General features: G+C 42.1%; 1 protein-coding gene and 1 long non-coding RNA gene across 19 annotated transcripts in view; one reads left to right on the top strand and one right to left on the bottom strand.

The window, feature by feature from the left end:
• LOC113629051 (uncharacterized) overlaps positions 1-25,003 on the top strand; it is a 74,778-nt gene extending 49,775 nt beyond the window's left edge. For 2 of the 13 annotated variants that reach the window (XR_003436354.1, XR_003436353.1), the window contains 3 exons: positions 12,433-12,514; positions 21,793-21,981; positions 22,367-25,003. This is a non-coding gene — a long non-coding RNA (uncharacterized LOC113629051). Of the gene's footprint in view, positions 1-12,432; positions 12,515-12,564; positions 14,719-21,792; positions 21,982-22,366 lie in introns of those variants that run through there. The other 11 variants (XR_003436351.1, XR_003436360.1, XR_003436349.1 and 8 more) reach the window with 11 other exon arrangements.
• The window catches only part of MYZAP (myocardial zonula adherens protein), a 117,293-nt gene that overhangs the window by 26,673 nt on the left and 65,345 nt on the right, over positions 1-25,275 (bottom strand). For 2 of the 6 annotated variants that reach the window (XM_027123136.1, XM_027123134.1), the window contains one exon: positions 5,020-5,103. The exons of 1 other annotated variant lie outside the window; for it this stretch is intronic. In XM_027123136.1, the coding sequence (XP_026978937.1) occupies positions 5,020-5,103 (84 nt within the window). Of the gene's footprint in view, positions 1-5,019; positions 5,104-21,125; positions 21,379-21,846; positions 21,959-25,275 lie in introns of those variants that run through there. 3 more of the 6 variants (XM_027123138.1, XM_027123139.1, XM_027123137.1) reach the window with 3 other exon arrangements.

Raw genomic sequence — 25,275 nt, 5'->3', positions numbered from 1 at the left:
GGCAGTCTAGCTCCAGAGTCTGCAGTTAGGCCCTTAACAGAGGGTAGCTACTTTATTAATAAGATGGGATATAGGAGGTTACCAGCTCTGTCCACCAAAACTTTTCAGAGATACCCGAAACACCACCACTGGCATCATTATGGTTTAAGGCAGGGGATGGAATGTCGAGGTATAAAAAGTCCTGGTTTTAGAATAGGTCAACATAATAGAAACTCTTCATGGCCAACAGAACCCTGTATTGTAAAACAAAACAATTAGATAAATTTGGAAAATGTCAGTGCAACCTCATAATCGTAAAAAGAAACATTTTCCCCAGTAATTTAGTTCCGTCAGTACTAAAATGGGCCTTAAACAACAAGGTTGTACTGTATAGCACAGGAAACTATATTCAGTATTCTGTGATAAACCATAATGGAAAAGAATATGAAAAAGAATGTATATATATGTATAACTGAGTCACTTTGCTGTACAGCAGTAATTAACACAAAACTGTAATTCAGCTATACTTTAATAAAAAATAAATTAACAAAACAAAACAAATAAAATGGGCCTAACAGTAGGCACAGCACTTTAGCCTACTACCAACACTCATGCCCAGATAGCCTGCCGTATACCTCTCCACTAAAACAACCCAGGGCTCCTCGGAGACAAGCCAATATCGTATCTAGGGACAGGACAAAAATGAGGACAATCTGAAACGCCTGTTGTTGCCATACAGCACGAATGACTCCACAAACATCAGGAACCCTGCTACACGGGTGAGGGAGGTAATGCAGAACTCTCCGCAGCTGAGCTGTGATACTCCCAATCCAAAAATGGGCAGAAGACCTAAATAGACTTTTCTCCAAAGAAGATATACAGACTGCCAACAAACACATGAAAGAAGGCTCAACATCACTAATCATTAGAGAAATGCAAATCAAAACTACAGTGAGATATCATCTCACACCAGTCAGAATGGCCATCATCAAAAAATCTACAAACAGTAAATGCTGGAGAGGGTGTGAAGAAAAGGGAACACTCTTGCACTGCTGGTGGCAATGTGAATTGGTACAGCCACTATGGGGAACAGTATGGAAGTTCCTTAAAAAACTACAAATAGAACTACCATATGACCCAGCAATCCCACTACTGGGCATATACCCTGAGAAAACCATAATTCAAAAAGAGTCATGTACCAAAATGTTCATTGCAGCTCTAGTTACAATAGCCCGGAGATGGAAACAACCTAAGTGTCCATCATCGGATGAATGGATAAAGAAGATGTGGCACATATATACAATGGAATATTACTCAGCCATAAAAAGAAACGAAATTGAGCTATTTGTTATGAGGTGGATAGACCTAGAGTCTGTCATACAGAGTGAAGTAAGTCAGAAAGAGAAAGACAAATACCGTATGCTAACATATATATGGAATTTAAGGAAAAAAATGTCATGAAGAACCTAGGGGTAAGACAGGAATAAAGACACAGACCTACTAGAGAATGGACTTGAGGATATGGGGAGGGGGAAGGGTAAGCTGTGACAAAGCGACAGAGAGGCATGGACATATATACACTACCAAACGTAAGGTAGATAGCTAGTGGGAAGCAGCCGCATAGCACAGGGAGATCAGCTCGGTGCTTTGTGACCGCCTGGAGGGGTGGGATAGGGAGGGTGGGAGGGAGGGAGACGCAAGAGGAAAGAGATATGGGAACATATGTATATGTATAACTGATTCACTTTGTTATAAAGCAGAAACTAACACACCATTGTAAAGCAATTATACTCCAATAAAGATAAAAAAAAAAACTAGGAGGAGAAGGAAAAAATTATTGTGGGAGCAAGGTGAGTCTGAGAAATGCCTTGTGTTCATGATGTCACTCAAAAGGAAAGTTAATATAAAGTGTAGAGAAAGATAACAAAGATGACAATATGTTACAACTTGTCATCAACTTTTAAAAGTAGGAAGCATTAATATATAAGATGATGTAGTTTCTTTTATAGAGTGTTAATTACATGTTTGTTTATAAGATTTCTGTGTTGAGTAGTAAAGAATAACAAAAGGAACTTTAAGTCAGGTCGTCCCAGGACTTGAGGGCCCTTGGAAGGGCTGCTTGGCATTGGTGGTCATACAACAAGCAGGTGGAAAGAGGGGCAGACATTCACTGGCATCAGTGGTCACACACAGTTAGCAAGGAGTCAGTCAGCAGTGTGTTTGTAACATCATAAACTACTCACACAGCCTGAAGAGGAAAACCAAGTACCCAAACTCAACCTCATCTCCTAGGAGGTGAAATCTCTACCTAGTCTGACAAAGAACGGGAAAATATTAATAAGGAATGCATACTTTTTAATAGTGCTAAAGATAGGTCAATGCTTCCCAATGATCAGGGGTCCTGAGTTTGAATCACCTTGAAGCTACCTAGTCCTACATTGTAAAGCAAGAATTGTGTCCGTCCAAGAATTGGCATCCTCTAACCTTAGCTATTCGGAGAAGGTATTCCATGTCCTTTGAATCTAAAAGATCACTGCATTTGTCTGGAAAGTGTCAAAATGATGTTAACTAAGGGAAATTGGCCTTCGGAAGATACTAAAAACCAAGAACACAAACAATGAAGAAATAAATTAAACCCAAGATACTTAATATTTTAGAATAAGTTAAAGTGCAAATGTATTATCAAATCTTGACATTTTGTCTATGTTTTATCTGCTGTTTAAGGTGGATGATCAAAAGGAATTAGTCATTCTAAATTTGTAGTAGAATTTAAATAGTCTAATCAACCAAATTTATAATCAATGTTTAAATGCTCAAGGAATGATGGTTTTCAAACCATTTTTGAATGGCTTATTGGATATACATAGCAGACACAGCCAGACGCACCCATATGCTCTGGACACTCACCATTTCCTGGCATGCCACTTGTGACTCTTTCCCTGGGGCTTCCTCTGCCCCCTGGAGCCCAGTTGGCTCTGCCCAGAGCAGGCCAGAATTGCCACACACCCCCAGGAGCCGCCCTCACCAGCTACTGATGGGAGTTAATGGATAAATGCCCTAGCTTTCTGACCTTTTGGTAAGGGTAACTCAGAGGCCAGTGCACATCATCTTCCAGAGATGCCCAGGGTAAGGGAGCAGCAGCTTTCCACAGTGGTAACCTCTGTAAGGCACCCATTATTGGCCTTCGACCTTTCCCTGACTCATTTCTCCCCTCTCCCACTGGGGCTTCCTGGGATCACCTCCCAAATAAACTAGTGGACTCATATCCACATCTCGGAGTCTGGGCAACCTAAACTAAGAAAAGAAAGGAATTTAATAAGATTAAACAAAGCACACGTATGTGTAAGGAAGGCTCTTCTCAATGCAGAGTACCCCTTGGACATTTCCTAATCTCCCAGGAGGCCTGAGTAGCACAGCCAGGGGAAGGGGAGAGGGGTGGGCACTGTCTTGGGTAACCTGCTGCCTCTCCTGTTGGCGTCTCTTTTCTCCCTCCTGGAACCAGACTCTCTTGGGACCCATGACTTTCACCAGGACACTCACTCTCTGACTCTCACTGGGAAAGTATGATTCCTCCCACAGAGAGCTGTGATTTCAGAGGGCAGTCTTAGAAACAGAAATGTCCATTCATAAAGCTGGAGGTGGACTCAGTGACTGCAGAGGGGAAAACAGTGGGACAAGACAAGTGTCCACTTACTCAGCTGTCAGGACACTGAGATTCCTGGGCTTTGAGTCTGCTGCCAGGTCCCCATGGGCCACGAGGGACTTCTGCTTACGACTTTTATAGGCAGCCCCACCACCACACAGAGTAAAGAATGACACTGCTCCCCATCCCTACAAACATGGTGGTTAAGAGCTCAGGCTTACCCATTTCTAACAGTCACCTTGGGCAGATTCCTTAACATCCCTGAACCTCAGTTTCTCCAGCTACAAAATGGAGGAAACATAATCTAACTCATAGGGCATCGCTCTTAATAAAGAGAAAATGATGGGGTGCTTAGGCACGTCAGGCACTTTGTATGCACTCTCATCGCACGAACACACAGGCAGGTACAGTTTTCATCCTCAATTTCTAATTCTAAGAAACTTACCTAGGGTCAGCCAGCTAATAAGCAGATCTAGCATTCAAATTTGGGCAAGTCTGATTCCACTCTTAACCTCTAGGTTATACAAAAGATATGCAAAGTAAAAGTGCCCAACACACACTAGGAGCTTAATGACTGTCATTACTTTCCTGTCTTCTTCTTTTATTATTCTCTCCTGGGCTGTCTCTCACCCGGGAGGGACTACAAGCGGGGCACAGACAAGGAGAGATTCACGGAGGCTCAAAAGGAAGAGGCTCAATGCCAAGTTCTTAATAAATAGTCTTCAGAGAAAACAGAAGGCTTCCCCTTCTAGTAACACCGAAGCTTTTAAGGTTCTTCCAACTTCATAATTTCCTTCCCTAGAACCTCCACAAAATCCCCAAAATGCCTTTCAAAAGACCAGAAAGTCAGGAATACTAAATATCTTAAAAGTTCCAGGTGAAATTAAGTCACCTGGAATGAGGAGTCCGTCTCTCAGCCTGGCTCTGGTATTAAGTTGTGTGACCTTGAGAAAAGCCACCTGCCTTCTCTGTGCCTTTTTTCTTTTTCTTTTTTTTGGTTAACATGGAGATAATAATCCTTGTCTTGCCTTGCTTAAAGTTGTTGAGAGGATCATTGAGAAATGTATGTGAAAATACTTGGCAAATTATAACATACAACACAGATGTGGGGAGTTATCAGTGTTCATCAACAGCTTATCAGACTTGCTAAGAAAATTCCTGAATAAGAGAAATGGGAGCCAAAAAGCAGAGGTGAGCAGCAAGGGGGAATGAGGAGAGTCAGATGGTAAAGAAAAACTAGCTGTCAGAACCTCATTTTCAGTGTTGGCAGTTAACCTTCAATCAATTTTATAAGGCCAGGAAATAGCCATATTTTTAATTAAGTGTCGGTGGTAGGCTCAGCAACATAAAATTTAATGATAGGGAAGACCCCAGCTTAAAGAAACACAGCTTCTTACCTCTCCTTCTAAGAACGATATCTTTTCTAAAAGCTGCAATATTAAGAGCTGTTTCTGCTGCACCTTTTTCTTTAGTGATTCAATCTAGAAAGAAACAAATTGGAAATTGTTATCAAAAATGCAGAATTTGTACAAGTTAATCAACTGGAAGAGAAGCCTTTGGTTTTCATTCAAATAGAAACTACACATTGGTTCTTTTGTGTTCCGTGGAACGGTATGAACATGAGGTGCTTCACGGAGGCAGAGCGGGGGGGTTCTGTGCCCAGGTATGCTTGGGACATCATACGTGGTTGTGGAGTTGTTTCATTAGGTCTGTTTAGCCTAACATTTCTGCACTGATTCTGCCGTGTAACCCTTAGTAACATCCCACCGATGCTTTGGGAAATGCAGACATAACTCTACATAAAAAAATTATTTCACTTGAATTTATGCAGCAGCCTGCATTTCAGACATTCTGCTCTGCTGTTCCTGTTCGTATATTCATATTTGTTGAACCACGTGTCAAAAGTTTTGCTCTGGGAAAAAGGTCACTGTCACTGAAAGTAATAATGAAATTCAGAGGACTGAGGACTCACGTGGCCTGGGTTAAGCAGGGAAGGCTTCTGAAAGACAGAGACTTGAGCTGCGTTTTCACCTTTGTTTTTATACTATATCTATCTTGGACTACTCTAACTTTGTTTTTCACTCACATATCATGTCTCCACAGACACATCGTAGGTTCCCTAAAAGCAGGAACCAGGGTGCTCTCTACCAGGCTATGTCTTGGGCAATAGTGGGAACAGTGTGTAGGTTCGATAAATAACATGTGATTTTGAAGAATGCACTAATTTTCCAACAACCTTTCATATGACATTTGAGCAACTGCAAAATCTTTTTTAAAAAATCCCTCTCTGTGCAAAATGACACAATTCGTATAGAAGGGACTCTAGCAAATAACTAAAAGAAGTACAAGTAGGGACTTCCCTGGTGGCACCGTGGTTAAGAATCTGCCTGCCAACGCAGGGAACATGGGTTCCAGCCCTGGTCCGGGAAGATCCCACATGCCGCAGAGCAACTAAGCCCGTGCACCACAACTACTGAGCCCGTGCTCTGCAACCAGAGAAGCCACTGCAGTGAGAAGCCCACGCACCACAACGAAGAGTAGCCCCCGCTCACTGCAACTAGAAAAAGCCCATGTGCAGCAACGGAGACCTAACGGCAGCCAAAAATTAATTAATTAATTTCTTTAAAAAAGAAGTATACAATTACATTTAACCTTTGACCCAGCAACTCCACTTCTAGGAATAGATCCCAAAGAATCATTAGCCAAAATATGAAATGACTTGGACACAGGATTTTTGTTTTTAGAAAACACACACACAAAAGCAGAACTCCATCAATAAGTGCCTGATAAATAAACTATGGTTCATCTTAACAATGGATGCCTATGTAACCTTCAAGAAAAAATGAAGATCTCTAAAACCCTGATACGATATATTGTAAGGAGTAGATGGTATGCTGGCTTTGGTGTAAAACTGGTGAAGACATATGAATGAATATATATTTGCAAAATGAAACACTGCAAAGATCAAACAAATCTTAATGTTTACCAACAGGGAGAGGGAGGAAATTAGATGGAGGAGACAGAACAGAACAAAGACTTTTGTGATAATACCTTGTTACATAAGTTCAATTTTGAAAGCACATTTTACAGATTCAAAAAATAAAAACCAAAAAGGGGAAAAAAGTGAATCCTAAAATTTGAAAAAGAAACAGAACAGAAAGAACTTAACCATATACCAAATTGGTTAAACGAATTAATTCAAGTGTTGTTAGGACAAGGTAATTTGACTGGATGTTTTTAGTGGAATGTGTTCTAAAGATAAACAATTGCACTCACTGGGAAAATTTTAGTAGTAATGTGGGTATTATATTTTTAAACTATTTGATAGACTGTAGTATAATAACATTTGGAACCAAGATTTTTAGTGTAAGAAAAAGAAATACAAGTACAAAATCAAAGAAAAAAAAAGTTTTGTTAGATTTGAAATGGAAGTGTCAGTATGAATTCATAATCTTTTATTTTTTAAAAAATATACTAGGTGAGCCTAAGACACCTTATTCTACCTGAAAACAAGGACATGAAGGGTCTCCCTTGGGGCAAAGATGGGACAATGTGAGCATCAAAAAGAATAATGAGTAAAACACATGGAATATATATTTTTTAAAACCCTGAGTATTTTATTATTCTTAAAAAAGAAAACCAAAAACAAAGCAGCAATGACAACTCCTCGGAAATGACAGTGGAACCAACTCCTTACTTAGAAGCTTGGCAATTTGGATAAAAGAAAAAAGCATTTATCCTGCCTTACTTGTACAAACTGCACGTTGAGATTACTAAAAAGTCCCAGTTTATGAAGAAGCAAGTTTTACTCTGCAGAAGAATTCCAGTTAATAAGTGGGGAAGGAATGAGAGAATTCAAAAATCACCATTGTGCGATCCCCTAGGAAATAACTGACTCAAGCAAGCTTCACGGACAGATGAGACAGTGGGGGGCAAAGCCGGCGAGGGACTTTACGACTTTGTTGTGGGCTGTCACCACCTGATCCACGATCAGCCTTAGCATCACCCAAAGTGGGATCACCAGACATCGTGTGCCCCCAGAGCAGTACGAAATGAATCACACAGCACCACCCTTGAAGTATTCTTGCCTCCCCGGACAAAACAAAGTTGAAACGGAATCTAATTGAGCTATTAAGGAAACAAAAAGGCAAATTCAGAACGCGGGAACGTTTATAGGACAACTGACTTAGTTCCTGCAATAAGTCACTGGCTGGGGGTAAATTCGAGCTGGGGGTACCGGGGGAGTAAACAGAGCATATGCTCTAGATTAAAGGGCTTCAGAAACCTAACAACCAAATACAGTGGACCTCTCTGTATGCTGACTGGAACAAAATATTAGTTAAGAGACAATTTGAAAGACATGTTGGAAAATGTTATTACAGACTAGTAGTAAATGGGACCAAGGAATTATCATTAATTTTGTTAGGTGTGGCAATAAGCATTATGATTACAGAAGAAAAAGTCCACATGTTTTATTGATGCTTAATGAAGTATACAGGAAACATGCAGAATGTCTGGGATTTGCTTTAAAATAACTGCACAAAGGAAAAAATAAAAGGAAAAGAAGGTGTAGATAAGGCAGATGTGGCCAAATGTTGCTGCTTGTTGAATCTAAGTAATGATTCATCATTACGCTCTTTGTTCTGAGAGAATGTGACATTTTCATGATAAAATATTTTAAATTCCACCTGGTGTCAAAAATATAATTCTCCGACACGAAAAGCAAACCATATGAAATAGAATACAATAAACATACTTAAGAAGAAAATTGATAATTATTTTTTAAATTAACAATTAAAAACAGTCACTAGTTATCCTTTCGTACCTATTAAATTTGCCCCAAACTACTGACTGAAGAAATCAGTGTTGGAAGGGCTGGGAGGGGTAGCTACTCTCATGTGTTGCAGGTGGTGCTGTAAATTAGAATGACCCTTTGGGCAATGTAGCAATAAATATGAAGAGCCATAAAGCTGTTCATACCCTTTGACCTACTAATCCCACTCCTGGGAATTTATCCTAAGGATATAATTCAGATGTAGGAAGAAAGCTATATATACAAAGATGTTCTTGTTCCAATTATTTATAATACAGAGAAAATGGAAATAACCTTAATGTCCAGCACTAAAGGAATGGGTGATAAATTATGGAATATCACTTGGATGGAATATATTACACAAACACTAAAAACAAATATATTACAAAATGGAAAAGTGTTTACAAAAAGCCTCAAGGGATAGAAAAACAAGAGTTTACAATGATGAAAGTAAAAGCTGGAAGAAAAGTTAGATAAACAAAATTGTTCCGGGGTTGGGGTAGGATTATGAGCAAAACAAAAGTTTGTTTTGTTTAAATTTCCTTCATTTTTGTAATCATTTGCAAAAATCATCCTTACAGTGTCCCTTTTTCATTCCTTCTTATAGTGTTAGAAATTTTTAAAGCTTTTAAAATCTTTAAATGATAGGTAAAGTGTGTACTGAAATGAACTAAAATATTCCAAGAAGGTCAGGGGTAGTACTTCATCAAATAACACAAAAAGTGACTTCACGCACACTAGTTTCACTATCTCTGAAGTAATCAGAGTGCTTTGTGAGTCAAGAGAAGCAAGAGGTGTGGGTTAAGGGCACCCTAATGAACAGCTCACAGGAGGAGACCAAGATGATTCTGCTCACCTTTGTCCCTAGATTTTAGTTTTAAAAAGAAATAAATGCAAAGCAGAGATATCATCTGGAGAGACAGCTGAGGGGAGAACTCTGGGCTAATGCTAGCGTGAGGAGGCATCTCATTCTGGAGAAAAAGAATAGGTCGAGGGAAGGATGTAGGGGATCTGAAGCTTCTGACAACAAGGATCGCATTTTTCAGCAACTGATGCTTCAAGAAGCGATTGTGCTTTTGCACTAAAAATGAATGCTGTGCACACTCATTTGCTTTCATCCTTGAGCATTTCTCATAGAAGCATCTTGTACAGTACATTCTGTGGCCAGAGCTGACTTGCTCGGATTAGAGAAAAAGGATGCTTAGGTTGGCAGTCAGTTCATGGCTGGCCCCTCATGCCCTAGAAGGGGTGCTAACTTTGAACCCCAAGTTACTCCCCCCTGAGGTCCGCTCCTGGAGCACATCCCATGCCTTCTCCCAAGTGCGACACCCAGTTTCTAAAATAAGCAGGCTCTCACGCCTCTGGGTTTGCTAATATTCTAGGTATCGTCTGACTCCCAAGCCTTTGGTTCTTTTCCACAACATCTAAATCACACATTTTTGTGGAAAATGCTGTTATTTCTGACTGCCAACTTCAAAGAGCCTTGAAATATCGTCTCCTATAGCACCTAGCATGATAAACACTCAAAAATTAGCTACTACTATGTTATTACTGGTATTTCTCCCTCCCTAGACTGTCAGCTTGAGAATAAAGACCTTGATCATCTTCATATTCTCAGACACTGAATGGACGAATCAAAGAATCCGTCCATCCATTATCTCTAAACAATCCACCCCTTAGACTCCAGGGGCATATTTGTCTGGAACAGACTCTTGGACGCCTAGATGAACCAAGACAGACTTGCTAAACACATAACCTCCAAAGCAACTCCCAAAATCGGGGGCACCCAAAATCCAGGGAACTATGCAGCCAGTATGCAAGTAAAATCCATTTGGCACCTTTGCTCTCGCTTTTTTTCTTTCTTTTTTTTTTTTTAACATCTTTGTTGGAGTATAATTGCTTTACAATGGTGTGTTAGTTTCAGCTTTATAACAAAGTGAATCCATTATACATATACAAATGTTCCCATATCTCTTCCCTCTTGCGTCTCCCTCCCTCCCTCCCACCCTCCGTATCCCACCCCTCTAGGTGGTCACAAAGCACCGAGCTGATCTCCCTGTGCTATGCGGCTGCTTCCCACTAGCTATCTATTTTACGTTTGGTAGTGTATATATGTCCATGCCACTCTCTCACTTCGTCCCAGCTTACCCTTCCCCCTCCCCATAGCCTCAAGTCCATGCTCTATGTAAGTTTGTAAATTTGACCTTCAAGAGGTTTATGTACACTTCAAGAATCTGCATTTAAATCTAGCTGTCACCAGGTGGTGGTAAATGACCCAAGTTACCAGGCTCAAGTCAAGGCATTAAGAAATGAGAACTTAGATGAGGTCTGGAAAATGTAGCTACCCAAGAATGTAATCTTCTTGTAACAGTTAAATTTAAATATCAAACAGTAAACCCCCGTAGAGAACAAAGGGAAGAAACCCATCTTGGTAAAATCTAGAACCTTTTAACTGATGTTAACTCATTGAACTGATGTCTAATTTTGTCTTCGTTAGCATGATTTTTTTTTTGTAATTCAAACTGTGTATATGTCTTACAGCCTAACTGATAATGCAGGATGCTAGGTTTCTAAGACTACAGGCCAGATTGATATTTAAGGTGGGCGGTGGGGGGGGTCATCTGGTTTCTTAAAACTGGAACCGGCTTTTCTTCACATCAGCCACAACTGAGTTACCTGCATAGATGGTTCGAGGTAAGCGATCCCTCTTAACCAGACCCACACACTGGAGTCACCTGGATGGAGTCATCGACTTCTAGGCTCTACCCCAGAGATGCTGCATATATCACCCTCTTACTTAAAAACCCTCCCAAGCTTCTGGGGTGGGGGATAAATTAGGAGTTTGGGATTCACATATACACACTACTATATATAAAAGAGATAACCAACAAGGACCTACTGTATAGCACAGGGAACTATACTCAATATCTTGTAATAACCTATAATGGAAAAGAATCGATTATATATAACCAAATCACTTCGCTGTACACCTGAACCTAACACAACATTGTAAATCAACTATACCTCAATAAAAGAAAAAAGTACAAACAAAACAAAACAACCCTCCCAAGCTTCTAATGTTCCAACTCCCTAGCGTGGACACGAGGCACCTCTGCTGTGGTCCCAATTTATCTCCCCAGTTTCATTTCGTGCCTGTTCTGTCCCACAATGAACCCTACTTACAAGCCACTCCATACTCAGCGTGCTGTGGACATACGATGGTCCTGCTACCAGGCCTCTGCACAGGCTGGTGCCTTCACCAGGCATGCCCTCCCACCCTCCATTCCTTTTTCCACCAGGAAATCTTCTGTCAGGAAGTACTCAACAGTCACCTCCCAGGCCAGCTCTTCCCAAGTCCTCCAGGCTGGCTTTGTGTCTCTCTCCTCTGTTCCATTTCAGCCCTTCGCGCAAACCCCTAGTAGAACCCATCATTGTCACTACCACTCTTTGTTTACATCTTTCCCTTGCACCAGACAGCAAACCCACATGGAACAGATGTTTAGTGCATCAATTATCTTATATGAAAGAGTAGTCCTCTGAGGAGGTGAAATCACCCCTATCAATCCACACATTTTTATAAACTTCTTTGGAAACAGATTCCTATAGTGAAAGGATCCCTCCCAATTTCTTTCAAAAAGACCTTGTATGTCAACCAGACCAAAATGAAATTGTACAAAAATTTAGTAAGGTCCTGTTATGGAGTCACAGCAACCCAGGAGGTTGCAAGGCTTTTCAGCTTCCTGGAATTCTTTTCCATTGGTGACAGACATGTAGGGTCATTTCATGTTAGATGTCAGAATGTGATACAGCCCTATAATTAGAAGGATGTGAATAGTACCCAATTGTGCAAGACTCATGAAACATAACAATATTGAGGTTGGGGATGTGGAGAGGAATGAATATAAGAAATGCAGCAGCAAATAAGTATTAAATACTAGATAGCACTTGATATGTTTTTTTTTAAGAAATTGTGCTTTGGGGTGTTTTCTCTTACCAGCTGGCAAATGATGATATACATGTATCTGAAAATGCCTTATGTAAAACAGGAGACACAATGGAACAGGGCATGATATTAGAAGGTATGTTACAACTGATGATCACATTGAATTAAATTGTTTAAAATCTTGTAAGGAAAAGGGAATTCAATTTTTTAAATCCAAACTAAGTTTATGTTCATTTTCTTTGAAATCTGTTTTATTTTGTTTTCATTCTGATTTTAAGAATAACCAATTAAAGTCCACAGGTACTTTTATTCAAAATCAGGGTGTGTGTGTATGTGCCTATCATGAAACTCGACACATTAATAAGGTTTCCAAACCTCTGTCACCAACACCCCACTTTGTTACTCCTACTAATGGGCCCTCATTTAAAAACACTTTCTACTTTAAACTGCATTGATAAAGAAACAATTCATTTTCCCATTGAAAATGTACCAAAGATGGCTAATTGCCAATCAAAGCTTCTAATCAAAATGAGATAACCAGGGTTCTGAATTCTAGCTCAGGGTAAAGCAGTAGGATACTTGAATGTGAGCCCTTCTCAACTTTTCATGGGAAAAGTATGCTGTTCGATTATTTGAAAATTTGACAGGAAGATAGCTTGAAGATCCCCATTATTGTTATCAAAACCCCTAGAGATCCAGGGACTCGGCGAACAGACTGGGGCACGGTTGGCACAAGACAGGCAAGAACCTTCTAGAACTCACCTGGGGTTTTAGTCACCTCCCTTTGCTCCCTCTTGTCCTGACCCAGCCTTGTTTTCAATTCAGCCTCTTGTGATCTGGCAAATAGCTTTCTCCATTTCCCTCAACAAAACAGGACTCGTGTTTGATCCCCAAATACCTCACCCTGAAAAATGAGAATAATTGATATCTAATACTCTTCCTCTGAAAAGGTTTTTTATTTTTGCTGCAGTTTCTCTTAATTCATTTTAGAAGTGTTGTAACACTAATTTCATAGTTATGTATTTTTAAAGTGCATTCCCTTTGATAAAAACCACCATGGTAAGAATTTTAAAAAGAAGGTTACCCTCTTTTCCTAAAAAACAATAAAGCACAGGGATGTAAGACAAGAACAGGATCTGCCCTGCACTAATGCAGCATGAAAGAACAGTTTAAAAAGGACAAGGAAAATGGTACATTATCTCATTTTGGGGGGAGTGAAGGGGATGAATTAAGGCCACAACAAAACGAAACTGAAAAATTGCTAAATGAAGCTCTGAGTGGGGAAAATGAAAAATCAATGAAGGAATGGAGGGGAAAAGGTACATTTTTCATCTTCATGATGCTTGATTGGGTTTGTAGAAATTCATTTTCAATTAATGTGTCTTGTGGCATTCAGCCAGGCCAGATATGAACAGGGCACACATTTTAATCAATTTTTTTCTATTAAGTTTGAAGTAATATATAATAATAGAACTATACTATTCAAAAGGATCGGTTGAAACTGGCTTCTGAGGTAAAATAATCTAATGTGGTTTGATTTCTATCTTATATTAAAGATAACCCAACTTCTGTTTAAGAAGAAATAGCACCCTGGGTGCCTGAACATGACTGGGCCATGTAAACACCAGGAAAGGATGGATAAACTGGTGTTCCAATCTGTGTGCATTCACTGGGAAGGAAGAAAAAGGGGTGTACCGAGCACCAGGGCTTTTGCTGGCTTAGCTCATTATTCTCAGAAACAACCCTAAGAGTCGTTATCCCCATAGATGAGGGAACTGGGGTTCCTACAGTTTCATTGTCTGTTCATTCCTTAACAATCAGCTGTGATCCCCTCTGCATCGGGCCCAGTGCTAGATTCCGGGAGCACAGCAGTGAGCCAGGAAGACCTGGTCTCCACTTTCGGGGAATCAACATCCCAGTGAGGCAGTAAATGGAGAAAGAAACACACACATTAGCGCAATAAGGAAGCAGGCAGAATGACGTTAGGTCTCCCCACCTACCAAGAGATAGGATGCACCTGCCGTCTGCCGACGGGGTGAGGGAAAGGTTCAGACCACAGGGCTAAAGAGGTAACCAGCTCGTTCCAGCTTGCCCGGAACTTTCTAGGTTCTAGTCTCATGAGTCAGGAACCTTCTCATTCGCAGGCAAACCAGGACAGGTGGTCACCCTAGAGCTCGACTCTGGCAGGGCTGAGATCTAAACCCACTTCTCTTTGATGACAAGGCCCAGGCTCTTCCGTTCACACCAGCCTGACGTCCAGAGGTCTAGCTTCCCTATGACGACAACCTATCGCGGCAATGCTGCCTAGAAATCAGGCCAGGCTGGGAAGAATACTGGCAGGTGATACCTTCTTTAACAAAGGATTTGCTGGAGCCCTAAGTCTTCAGGCTATTCTTTCCTCCTCTGTGACCTTATTGGAAGGTGGGATGGAGAAGTGGCAAAGAGGGTCCTCTGAGCTTCTCTGTCCCTGTGCTTCCCTGGATGGGTACAGTATCAGGGACAGACGACCACACACTGAGCAGGAATATCCAGGGAGAGAACTGTTTCAGGCTAAACAACTAGAGGAGGTACAGGCATCACTCATCTTACTGCACTTCATTTTATGGTGCTTTACACGTCGCATTTTTCACAAATTGAAGGTCTGTGGCAACCCTGCACTGAGCAAGTCTGTCGGCACCACTTTCCCAACAGCATTTGCTCGCTTTGTATCTCTGTGTCACACTCTGGTAATTCTTGCAATATTTTAAATCCTCCACCAGCAAAAAGATTACAACTCACTGAAGGTTCAGATGATGATTAGTGATCATTTTTCAGCAACAAAGTTTTTTCTTTTCTTTTCTTTTTTTTTTTTTTTTGCGGTACGCAGGCCTCTCACTGTTGTGGCCTCTCCCGTTGCGGAGCACAGGCTCCGGACGCGCAGACTCAGCGGCCATGGCTCACGGGCCCAGCCGCTCCGCGGCACGTGGGATCTTCCCGGACTGGGGCACGAACCCGTGTCCCCTGCATAGGCAGGCGGACTCTCAACCACTGCGCCACCAGGGAAGCCCTTTTTATTTTTTTTTAAATTTATTTATTTATTTTTGGCTGCATTGGGTCTTTGTTGGTGCGCGCCAGCTTCTCATTGCAGTGGCTTCTCTTGTTGCGGAGCACGGGCTCTAGGCACGCAGGCTTCAGTAGTTGTGGCTTGTGGGCTTAGTTGCTCCGCGGCATGTGGGATCTTCCCAGACCAGGGTTCGAACCAGTGTACCCTGCATTGGCCAGCGGATTCTTAACCACTGCGCCACCAGGGAAGTCCCGAACAAAGTATTTTTAATTAGGTGTCACATTGTCTTTTTATACATAATGCTATTGCACACTTAATAGACTACAGTATAACTTTTATATGCACTGGGAAACAAAAAAGTTCATGTGATTCACTTTACTGCAATATTTGCTTTATTGCAGTGGTGTGGAACCCAACCCGCAGTATTTCTGAGGTAGGCATGTATATGAAAGCACCCAGCTCCACACCTGGCACAAAGCTGATGATAAAAAAAAATGGGGGCTTCCCTGGTGGCGCAGTGGTTGAGAGTCTGCCTGCCGATGCAGGGGACATGGGTTCGTGCCCCGGTCCGGGAGGATCCCACATGCCGCGGAGCGGCTGGGCCCGGGAGCCATGGCCGATGAGCCTGCGCGTCTGGAGCCTGGCTCCGCGGCGGGAGAGGCCACAACACTGAGAGGCCCGCACACTGCAAAAAAAAAAAAAAAAAAAAAGTAGTTTAAATAAATGTTCCTATTGACATATACACGCTACTATATATAAAGCAGGTAACTAATAAGGACCTACTGTATAGCACAGGGAACTCTACTCAGTACTCTGTAATGACCTATATGGGAAAAGAATCTAAAAAAGAGTGGATATATGTACATGTATAACTGATTCATTTTGCTGTACACCTGAGACTAACACAACTTTGTAAGTCAACTATACGCCAATAAAAAAAAATTTTTTTAAAGATGCTTATACTAGTCTTGTCAATTTTAAGACAAAACAAAACAAAAAAATAAAGGAGGCTTTAATTACACACACACACACACACACACACACACACACACACACACACACACACAAAATATGTTCCTGAAGTTCAGGTGCCCTGGGACATGGACCCTCAACTGTACTGACCAGGACTCTCCTGGGAGCCCCCTAGCTGCCCTCCCTGCCCCTCTCCTCTCCTGTTTGCCAAGCACGCCCTTCCAGAGATCTGAGGCTCAGATCTCATCAGGCAATGGGGAGCCATCGAGGAATTAGGAGCTTAGTAATAAAGGACGTTTTCTTGGCTTGTTGCTGGTAATCCACAGCAATTAGGCCCAACCTACATTTCCAGTCTCTTCATCATTACTCCCTCCTACAATCCAGTCAAACTAGAATAATGCTCCCTGAACTCACCCTATACTTTCTGGCTTCCATGCTTTTGTTTTTTATTTATTCTGTATCTTGTCTGGCACGTCCTTTTCCACCTACTCGATCCCTGCCCAGAAAAATCTAACCCATGCTGCAAGACCCAGTCAAATTTCACCTCCTCCCTAAAGACTCCACGCACACTAGAATTAGTGAACATTTACAGGCACTGAGCTACACCCTTAGCGTACATTCTTTCAGTCAATCAACAACCCCTGAAGCAGGTACTATTATCATCATTCCCATTTTTTTGATAAGGAAACTAAATGTTGGAGAAGATCAATAAGTTGCTCAAGATACAAAGCCCAGTCAGGAGCAGATGCAGGATACAAAGATTGAATTTACTTGAAGCCTACAAACTTAACCACTATGTTCTCCAGCTTGTGTGTTCCCAGCACACAGCTAATTGTCTTGCTTAACCCTTATATTCTGCCTTGAGTTATAACGAGTTTTAATGTCAACCAGAAAGTCCTTTGAGGGCTTTGAGGACTCAGGTCCATTTTTACATTTGGTTCATAAAACTTGCTTCTTAAATGTTTACCGATTGACCCATCAGAGAAAAACTCTCCGTAAGTGGAACCTAGCCCTTCATCACCCCCACTCCCACTTGTGTGTGTGAAGACTGGCTTTTCTGCAGACTTCAGCACAGAGGCAGGGGAACAGAAATATATAAAGACAGTGGCATGAGAGAAACAACTCCAGCTTGATAAAGGTTGAATGAAAAGAATCAGTGGGGGAAGGATGGACTATCCAATAAATGGTGTTAGAGAAACCAGCTTTCCATGAGGGCAACAAAGGGTGACAGCTCTATTCATACTATATACACAAGAAATACATTCCATGTGGATTATTCTTTATTTGTTCAACAAATATTTATTGAGCACCTGCTATATGCCTGTGACTATTCCAGGTGTTAGGGATATAGCCATGAACAAAACAGACAAAAGCCACTGCCCTCAGGGAGCTTACATTCTAGTGGAGGGAAACAGATAACACATAAATAAACAAAACAGATAAGTGTAGGATATATTACAAGATGATAAGTGCTATGGAGAAAAACAGAGTAAGGAAGAGAACGATGGGTAAGAATGTGGGGGAGGGGTGTAATTACAGACCTAAATGCAAAACAAAACTCTAAAGCTTATGACAGACAAACAAGACACACAACACAGCACAGAAAGATTGATAACTTCCTACCAAAATTTAAAATGTGTATATTATACAAAACACCATAAACAAACAAACGAAAATGACTGACAGGGAGAAGATAACCGCATTCAAATACTTTTTGACAAACGACTAATATTGGCAGTATACAGAGTTCCTAAAAATCAGCAGGGAAAAAAAGAAAAACAAACAGAAAAAACGAACAAAAGATATGACCAACCAGTTCATAAGAATGGGAGCCTGACTGGTGAGAAGTTTATGCTCAATGTCTACAGCTGTAATGAGCAGTCACCAGGCTGACGCAAGTTAAAACCAAGACAAAGAGATACTATTTCACAACTGGCTAAAATTATAGTCCAACAGCACCAAGAGGTGATGAGAATGTGGAGAAATCTGCCCTCATACATGACGGGTGGAAGTCTACGTACACTTTGGAGAGCAATAGGGAAATACCTAGCAGAGAAGAAACCGTGCCAACCCCAGGCCCTGGCGATTCCTCCTCTGAGTACATTCCCTAGATAAGCACAGACACATGTGTGGCATTGTTTGCAAAAGAATAAAAAATTGGAAGCAAGCTAAATGTCTGTCAGTAGGGTACATTACAATATATTCATCTAATGGAATATTAGACGGCCATCAAAATGCATAATTCTGATCTATATGTAACAACTCCAAAAACAAAACCGGGGAAAAGAGTAGGTTGCAAAATAAATACAGTAGTATTTATTTATATATTATAAATAAAATTTTACATACTTTTTTAAACACAGAAACCAAGCTATATGCCAACAATAAATACATGTATGTGTAGTAAAAGCATAGAAACATGGTCTGGATAGAGGTCAAATTGCCTCCGGAGGAGGTGTTAGGGCAGGATGGGGTGGAGGGTAAGAAGGGAAAAGATCCAAACTGGGAGGAGTAAAATGAGAACTTCTAATGTTTTATTTAGAAAAAATATGAAATACGCCAAAATGCTAACATCTGTCAATTCCAGAAGAGAATACATGGGTTTTATTTTTTATCATTCTCTTTAAGTTTCTATATTTTAAATTTTTTTCCAATTATAAAAAAGTAAGAAGCAAAGAACAAGGCTGGCTTTGGAGTCAAAACTCTGGGTGTGGACCTAGCACCATCATCACTTGTGGAGAGACCACTAGCTACTTATTTTTTAAGACTCTTAAGTCTCAGTTTCCAGTAGTAAAAAATGGTGCCAATAATACCTCCCACAGAGGGTGAACGTGGGATGGGAGGGGTAGATGCACACCTACTACACATGAGGCACATGTTGCAACATGGGAAGCATCCACTAGCTGGCAGTTGGATGAGGAGCACAGGCACACAGACTACTATGGGCAGAACGCGAGCACCCAGGTCTGAGAAACATTTCAGAGCCAATTAGAAACAATTCCAACAGACAGAAAGTGGGTTCGATGACATTTGCAAAGAAAAGACCTTCTCCCTTGAAAGGACAATTTGAATCGTGAATACATTAATCAATACATGTCACACAATGACCCTGCAATACTTCTATAATGCATACAAAAACGGTTTACACCATGTGAGCTTTCTGGTTACCTTCTAAAAACTTCATGCTTTAGATAAAGCAGCTGAGATCTTAAAATAAAAAAGTGGCTAATACAGTGTTAAACACCAGAACTGGAAACTGTAACATTTTCGATTACTATAAATAAATTTGGCCTCAACTTTTGAGTAGCATCTCCTTTGGGTGGGGGTGTGAGTGGCCCTGAGACAGAATCACAGCCTTACTAAGAGCCCAAGGCTTAGGATCCAGTTAGGGGTCAGGGAATGGGGTGGTAGTACGGGGTGAGTGTGGGGCAGGGTTTGAGCACCTAGCTCATGTTTGATGCAGGAAGTCAAGTTCATACCATATCACAGTCCTGGCAGGAAGGGGTGAATTTAGGGACACAGGCAAAGGCAGGGAGGAGCAGGTGGAGGGAGGTCCTCTCAGGCAGGGGACCCGGATCTAAGGAGATCCCCGATTAGCCCAGGACCCAGCATCAGGCCTAGGGGGAGGTGCAGGGGTCGTCTAGGGCACAGCATTTGGGGGGTGGGGGGGAGGCACTCTCACGGTCCTGCAGACAGCCTTGGCACCTCACTCACTCTCTGCCCCAGAACATAAGGTCTACCTAGCCTCAGGGTACTATCTGTGCCCCAAAAGAGAGAAGGAACTCCAAGGGCAGGGGGGAGAGCACACAATCCTGGGAGAGAGGCCCAAGTGGGTGCCCCGCTTCCTCTAGAAGTCATTACATCCCCTTGTCTGATATTACTTCAATTTTTGAAGCTGGGTAGTGAGTCTACTCCACTAGAACAAATGCCAGTAACTTTTCCACCAGACTGAGAAACACGAGGGCAGTAAAGGTATCCCTAGAAACAGTGTAGGTCCCTACACTAGAGTGACATCTAGATTAGCGATTCTCAGATCTGACTCAAAGCTCCCTAGGGGAAGTCTGGAAACCCAGCAAGAGTATCTGGGGATGTGCATTCAGACAGAACACAGTGGAGGTAAACTGCATCAACGGTTCATACGCATGTGGGAAGTTATTCATCTGCTTCCTTTCCCATCACTACCTACTTGCTTCAGCTGGGCAGAAGCATCTAAATTAAAGACCAAAGACAACTATTGACAAGAAAGCATTTACCTGCCCACTTTGCCACGGAAAAGAGGACGGAGCGGAAAACTACCCAACGTCTACGTGACACCCCCCCCCCTTAATGAACTCACTTCATTATTATTAGGCTAATACCACCCACTGACTATTACTACCACTGCTGCTACTACAATTCTCAGCAACACCGTTTAGTTTTGATGAGATACCAGGGCCTGTGGCTGTCTCACAAAGCCCTCTATGAAAATAAAGCATGCATAAAGTATATTTCACTTCAGTATATTTCAGCCAAATACATTTTTTAAATTTATTTATTTATTTATTTTACTGCACGCAGGCTTTCTCTGGTTGCAGCGAGCAGGAGCCACTCTTCGTTGCGGTGCGTGGGCTTCTCATTGTGGTGGCTTCTTGTTGCGGAGCACGGGCTCTAGGCACGCGGGCTTCAGTAGTTGTGGCTCATGAGATCTAGAGCACAGGCTCAGTCGTTGTGGTGCACGGGCTTACCTGCTCCGTGGCATGTGGGATCTTCCAAGATCAGGGATCAAACCCGTGTCCCCTGCATTGGCAGGCGAATTCTTAACCACTGCGCCACCAGGGAAGTCCCCATTTTTCTTGTCATCAGATATACTTCTCCTTTTCATGAAGTGAGTTGAACTGTCTATGCGTGATGATAGAAGCAAACCAAATGTTTCTTAAACAAGAAGGGTGCTAAGTTGATTAGTGCCGTTGATCTTCATTCAGAAAGGACATCCTCAGGGCCACCTCCTACATACAAATATAATCAAACTACAGAGACACCTGGCTTATTCTGTCTTTTCTGGGGTGTGATCAGGTGGGGAGCACTTCCTCCTGGGGCGCTGGAGTCCTTCGAGCCCGCTTCCCATCTCCTTGGCAGGTGTCCTTGGCACCTTTTCCATGAATAAGGCTTCATCCTCCAAGACCAGCCTCCACCTGGCACTTTCTAAATTAGTTTTTAGTACTACTCTTCATCACAGTTCCCTCTTTGATGTCTAGGAACCCACGTTTCTAGAAATACTCTGTGGATCTTTGAGTTCTCTTGACTCTGCAGTGTCAGGCTGTAGAAGTTGAAGTTACAGAATGTGGGTGTTTCCACAAATAAGAGCCCTACGTGGCCACATTTCCTTTTCAATGTCATGTCCTTCGTGTCTTGTTCATCAGCTCATCACACACACACACACGCCACCTCTTCCCAGCAGAGAAAGTACAAGTGTTCTTCGAACCACGAACGATAAAAGGAACTGCTTCCGACCCAGAGCAAGCTACCATTTTGTCATCTTCCAAAGAGCCAGAGACTAAATCTGGAGAAGAGCTCGTGGGACATGATCTGGAAACAGTTCAATTGAGCAGGTTAGCGTGGTGGGCTCGGTGCCACAGCTCCTTTCCCCTTCCCCCATGTGGCTAATTATCAGTGATGGAGATCACTCTGAATCCTCTAAACACGGGGTATTGGGCAAACATGTGCTTTCGCATTGTACATTTCAGCACACCACACGAGACTTTTAAAATAAATTGTGTGCTAACAAATGGCCGATCCATTTAAAAGGGAAGATTCTTGGGATGGAGAGAATTTAAATTTTTAAAATTGCTTTCCTCCAGATAATTTTCCCCTGGGCAGAAAGCTGCTTTGGTTGGCGGGGCACCGGGCCTTGATGAGAGCAGGTAAAGAGGTGTCAACGTCCTGTTGACTGAAGATGTTTAAAGATGTGTCACGTGTTCACTGCTCTGGCTGCAGGTTCCGCCCAGCCTTGTGCTCCTCCCTGATCTCCTGGTTCCTTTAACGGCAAGCTAAAGAACTCAGCGGGATTCCAGACGGCTTGTCAACAGAAGAATGAAGCCCAAGGGCAAGGACGACTGGAACTCAGCTAACACCAGATGATAAGATCCATGAGGGCAGGACCACATCTGCCCCGCTCCCCACTGGGTACCCAGCCCCACCACAGAGAAAATGCCGGTGGGTGACTGGTAAATGGATGGATGAGTGAGTTTCCTCATGAATGCTATTTTTTTCAGTCCCTCTGTATTTTCTGGCAAACCCTTGAAAGTCTAAAAGGGGCATATTTGGGCTTGTGTGTGTGTGTGTGTGTGTTTTTCTTTCAGATCCAGAACCAGTCAGAAGAACTAGTGATGGGAGGGAGATGACCAATCCCTGTCTAACACCACAAAAGGAGACTTAATTTGGTACAAAGATCTAGCCAAGTGGGGGTATGTGCTCCCACACTTCACGCAGGACGCTTTGTATCTTTTCTCAATGAACTTGACCCCATAGGATACATAATCCTTCATTTCAAAAGGGCCCATCCTGCCCCCTTCTTACATGCACAAATCCCTACTGAAATATACTGTCCCACACAATGAAAAGTCATTATTGAGCTAAGGACTGCAACACCTACGCTGGTTAATTTTTATTCAATATGTCGTCATCATTATTATTATTATTATTAGAAATTACACTCCACTGAGGTGGAAGTAAATATGCTGCTTAACGTTTAAGGATTCCAAGAACCTCAGTAATAATACCTGGATGTTTTGAGCTAAAAAAAGAAGCCCATCATTTTAATAAACTAACTTCATTCACAGACACTGTGATTCAGATGACAGCAACAATGGATGGGAACTAGATTCCTACCCCTGGTGAGTGTGAAGCCATCACAGGGACAAGCTTTCAGACTTAACGTGAGGGAAGGAAAACTGTCCCTAACACTGGTGACACGTAAAGGTTGCCTTTATTTCCAGGTCAAATTTGTCTCAATATCTGGGTGGCTGGAGTTCACAGATAGAAAGACACTTCTCAAGTCAGAGTTCAAGATGCCACACATGACTAATTCAGCTGTCTGGATTTTTCAAACTTTGGTCCAAATGACTTGAACCAATTTAATATGTCTTTGCTGCTTTCACTCATTATGCAAAGCAATGAAAAGGCTGAGATCCTAACAACAGGCACAGCCTAGTAAACAATAGAGAATTCTTTATATAAGGAGCTTCTATCCCGACTTCTCTCCTCATAAAATGCACCCGTGATTAAAGGCTACATACACTTCCCAGGACAGCCAATACTAGAAATGTTTCCTTTATGTTGAACAGAAAGCTGAAATTTGCCACCCAGTGGCTCCAGCCTGGCTTTGCACTGCAACACAAACAAAAATATATTCCATCTTCTCCATGACCGTTTTTTAAGATGTGAATTCACCTCTCACGTCTCCCCTTTTGCCCATGTCTTGCCTGAGTGCTTCAACCACTCCCTGGATTACTGTAGTTCTCAACTCCTTTCCAGCCTGATCCTGAACATCTCAATGTGCTCATTTGTCCCTTTTCCATGGTTCTAACTTCTAAGAAAAGTATTCACATAAATGGCTAGAGCAATTGAAATTTTAAACCATCCTTTTGTTGTATGAGTTAATACAGTGTACTGGACAAATACATTAATCCTTACCACCTGATTTAAGTAGTTGTTAGTTTAAATTTAGAATTAAAGCTCTCTTCCTCTGTCTCTTAACTGTTGAAACTCAGCTGGCCCCTAGGTGGTGCTCATTCTGACAGTGCCATCCTAAATTTCAGCCTGTCATTTCATGCCCATGGCTGGGTCTTTCAGACCACATCATCAGCACTTAGAGAAGCTCTATTTAGGAGATATTAAATCACAGGTAGTAAAGCAAGGCATGGACAGTGATCTTTATATGCTTCCCTATTTTCATATATAAATATTCCCCTACTTTCAAATTGGTATGTCTATTAGAGTCCGGAAGTCACTTAGAAAACAGAATTCTAAACTACTTGAAAATGTCTTTTAAAAAAGACCCATCATTAAACGCTTACAGATGATAACTCAATCAGAAGCCAAGGCATATGAGGTTTTGTTCACTGGTTCTCTAATATTCGACAGGGAAACAACGCAGACAGCACCCTGCAGTGAGGCAGGAGAAATGGAGTGCACCACAGCCAAGGAGCCCCACGGGGAAATGAGGGACAGCCTTGCCCCAGACTTCATGTGTGTGAAGTTCAGAAGCAGAAAAGCTATGATCTAACAGCCATGGTTCCAGAGATGCTAAATGTGACAAAGCAATGCTTTTCCTTGGGAAACACACTCCTGACAACTACCCAATGCTGATATACGGCAAGACCTACCCATCCCGGTTGCTGGCACTGTTCCTGCTTGGCAGTGCCAAGGAACTGTGAAAGTACATGCGGGGTTTCCTCATCTGAGCCTTTGTTCCCCATTCTCTTATTCTACTGAGCCCTGAGACTGACACACGGGCCAATCACACTGTGTGACTGGGTTTCTCGTTTGGGAGCAGATTTTATCTAATGTGTACGTTTATCCTACACACAATAAAAAAAAAAGGTGTAAAGGTGTCCCTGCCCATCCTCACAATTGCCTGACCTTAACTCCACTCATAGCGCCAACATTTTAGGGATTAATAAAAAAGATAGGGCTTCCCTGGTGGCGCAGTGGTTAAGAGTCCGCCTGCCGATGCAGGGGACACAGGTTCGTGCCCCGGTCCGGGAGGATCCCACATGCCGTGGAGCGACTGGGCCCGTGAGCCATGGCCGCTGAGCCTGCGCGTCAGGAGCCTGTGCTCCGCAACGGGAGAGGCCACAGTAGTGAGAGGCCCGCGCACCGCAAAAAAAAAAAAAGGTATACGT

Source organism: Aethalodelphis obliquidens, unplaced genomic scaffold (assembly GCF_003676395.1).
Source record: "Aethalodelphis obliquidens isolate GAN/ISIS:26980383/991018 unplaced genomic scaffold, ASM367639v1 scaffold26, whole genome shotgun sequence".
NCBI lineage: Eukaryota > Metazoa > Chordata > Mammalia > Artiodactyla > Delphinidae > Aethalodelphis > Aethalodelphis obliquidens.
This window is presented reverse-complemented; position numbering and strand designations above follow the sequence as displayed.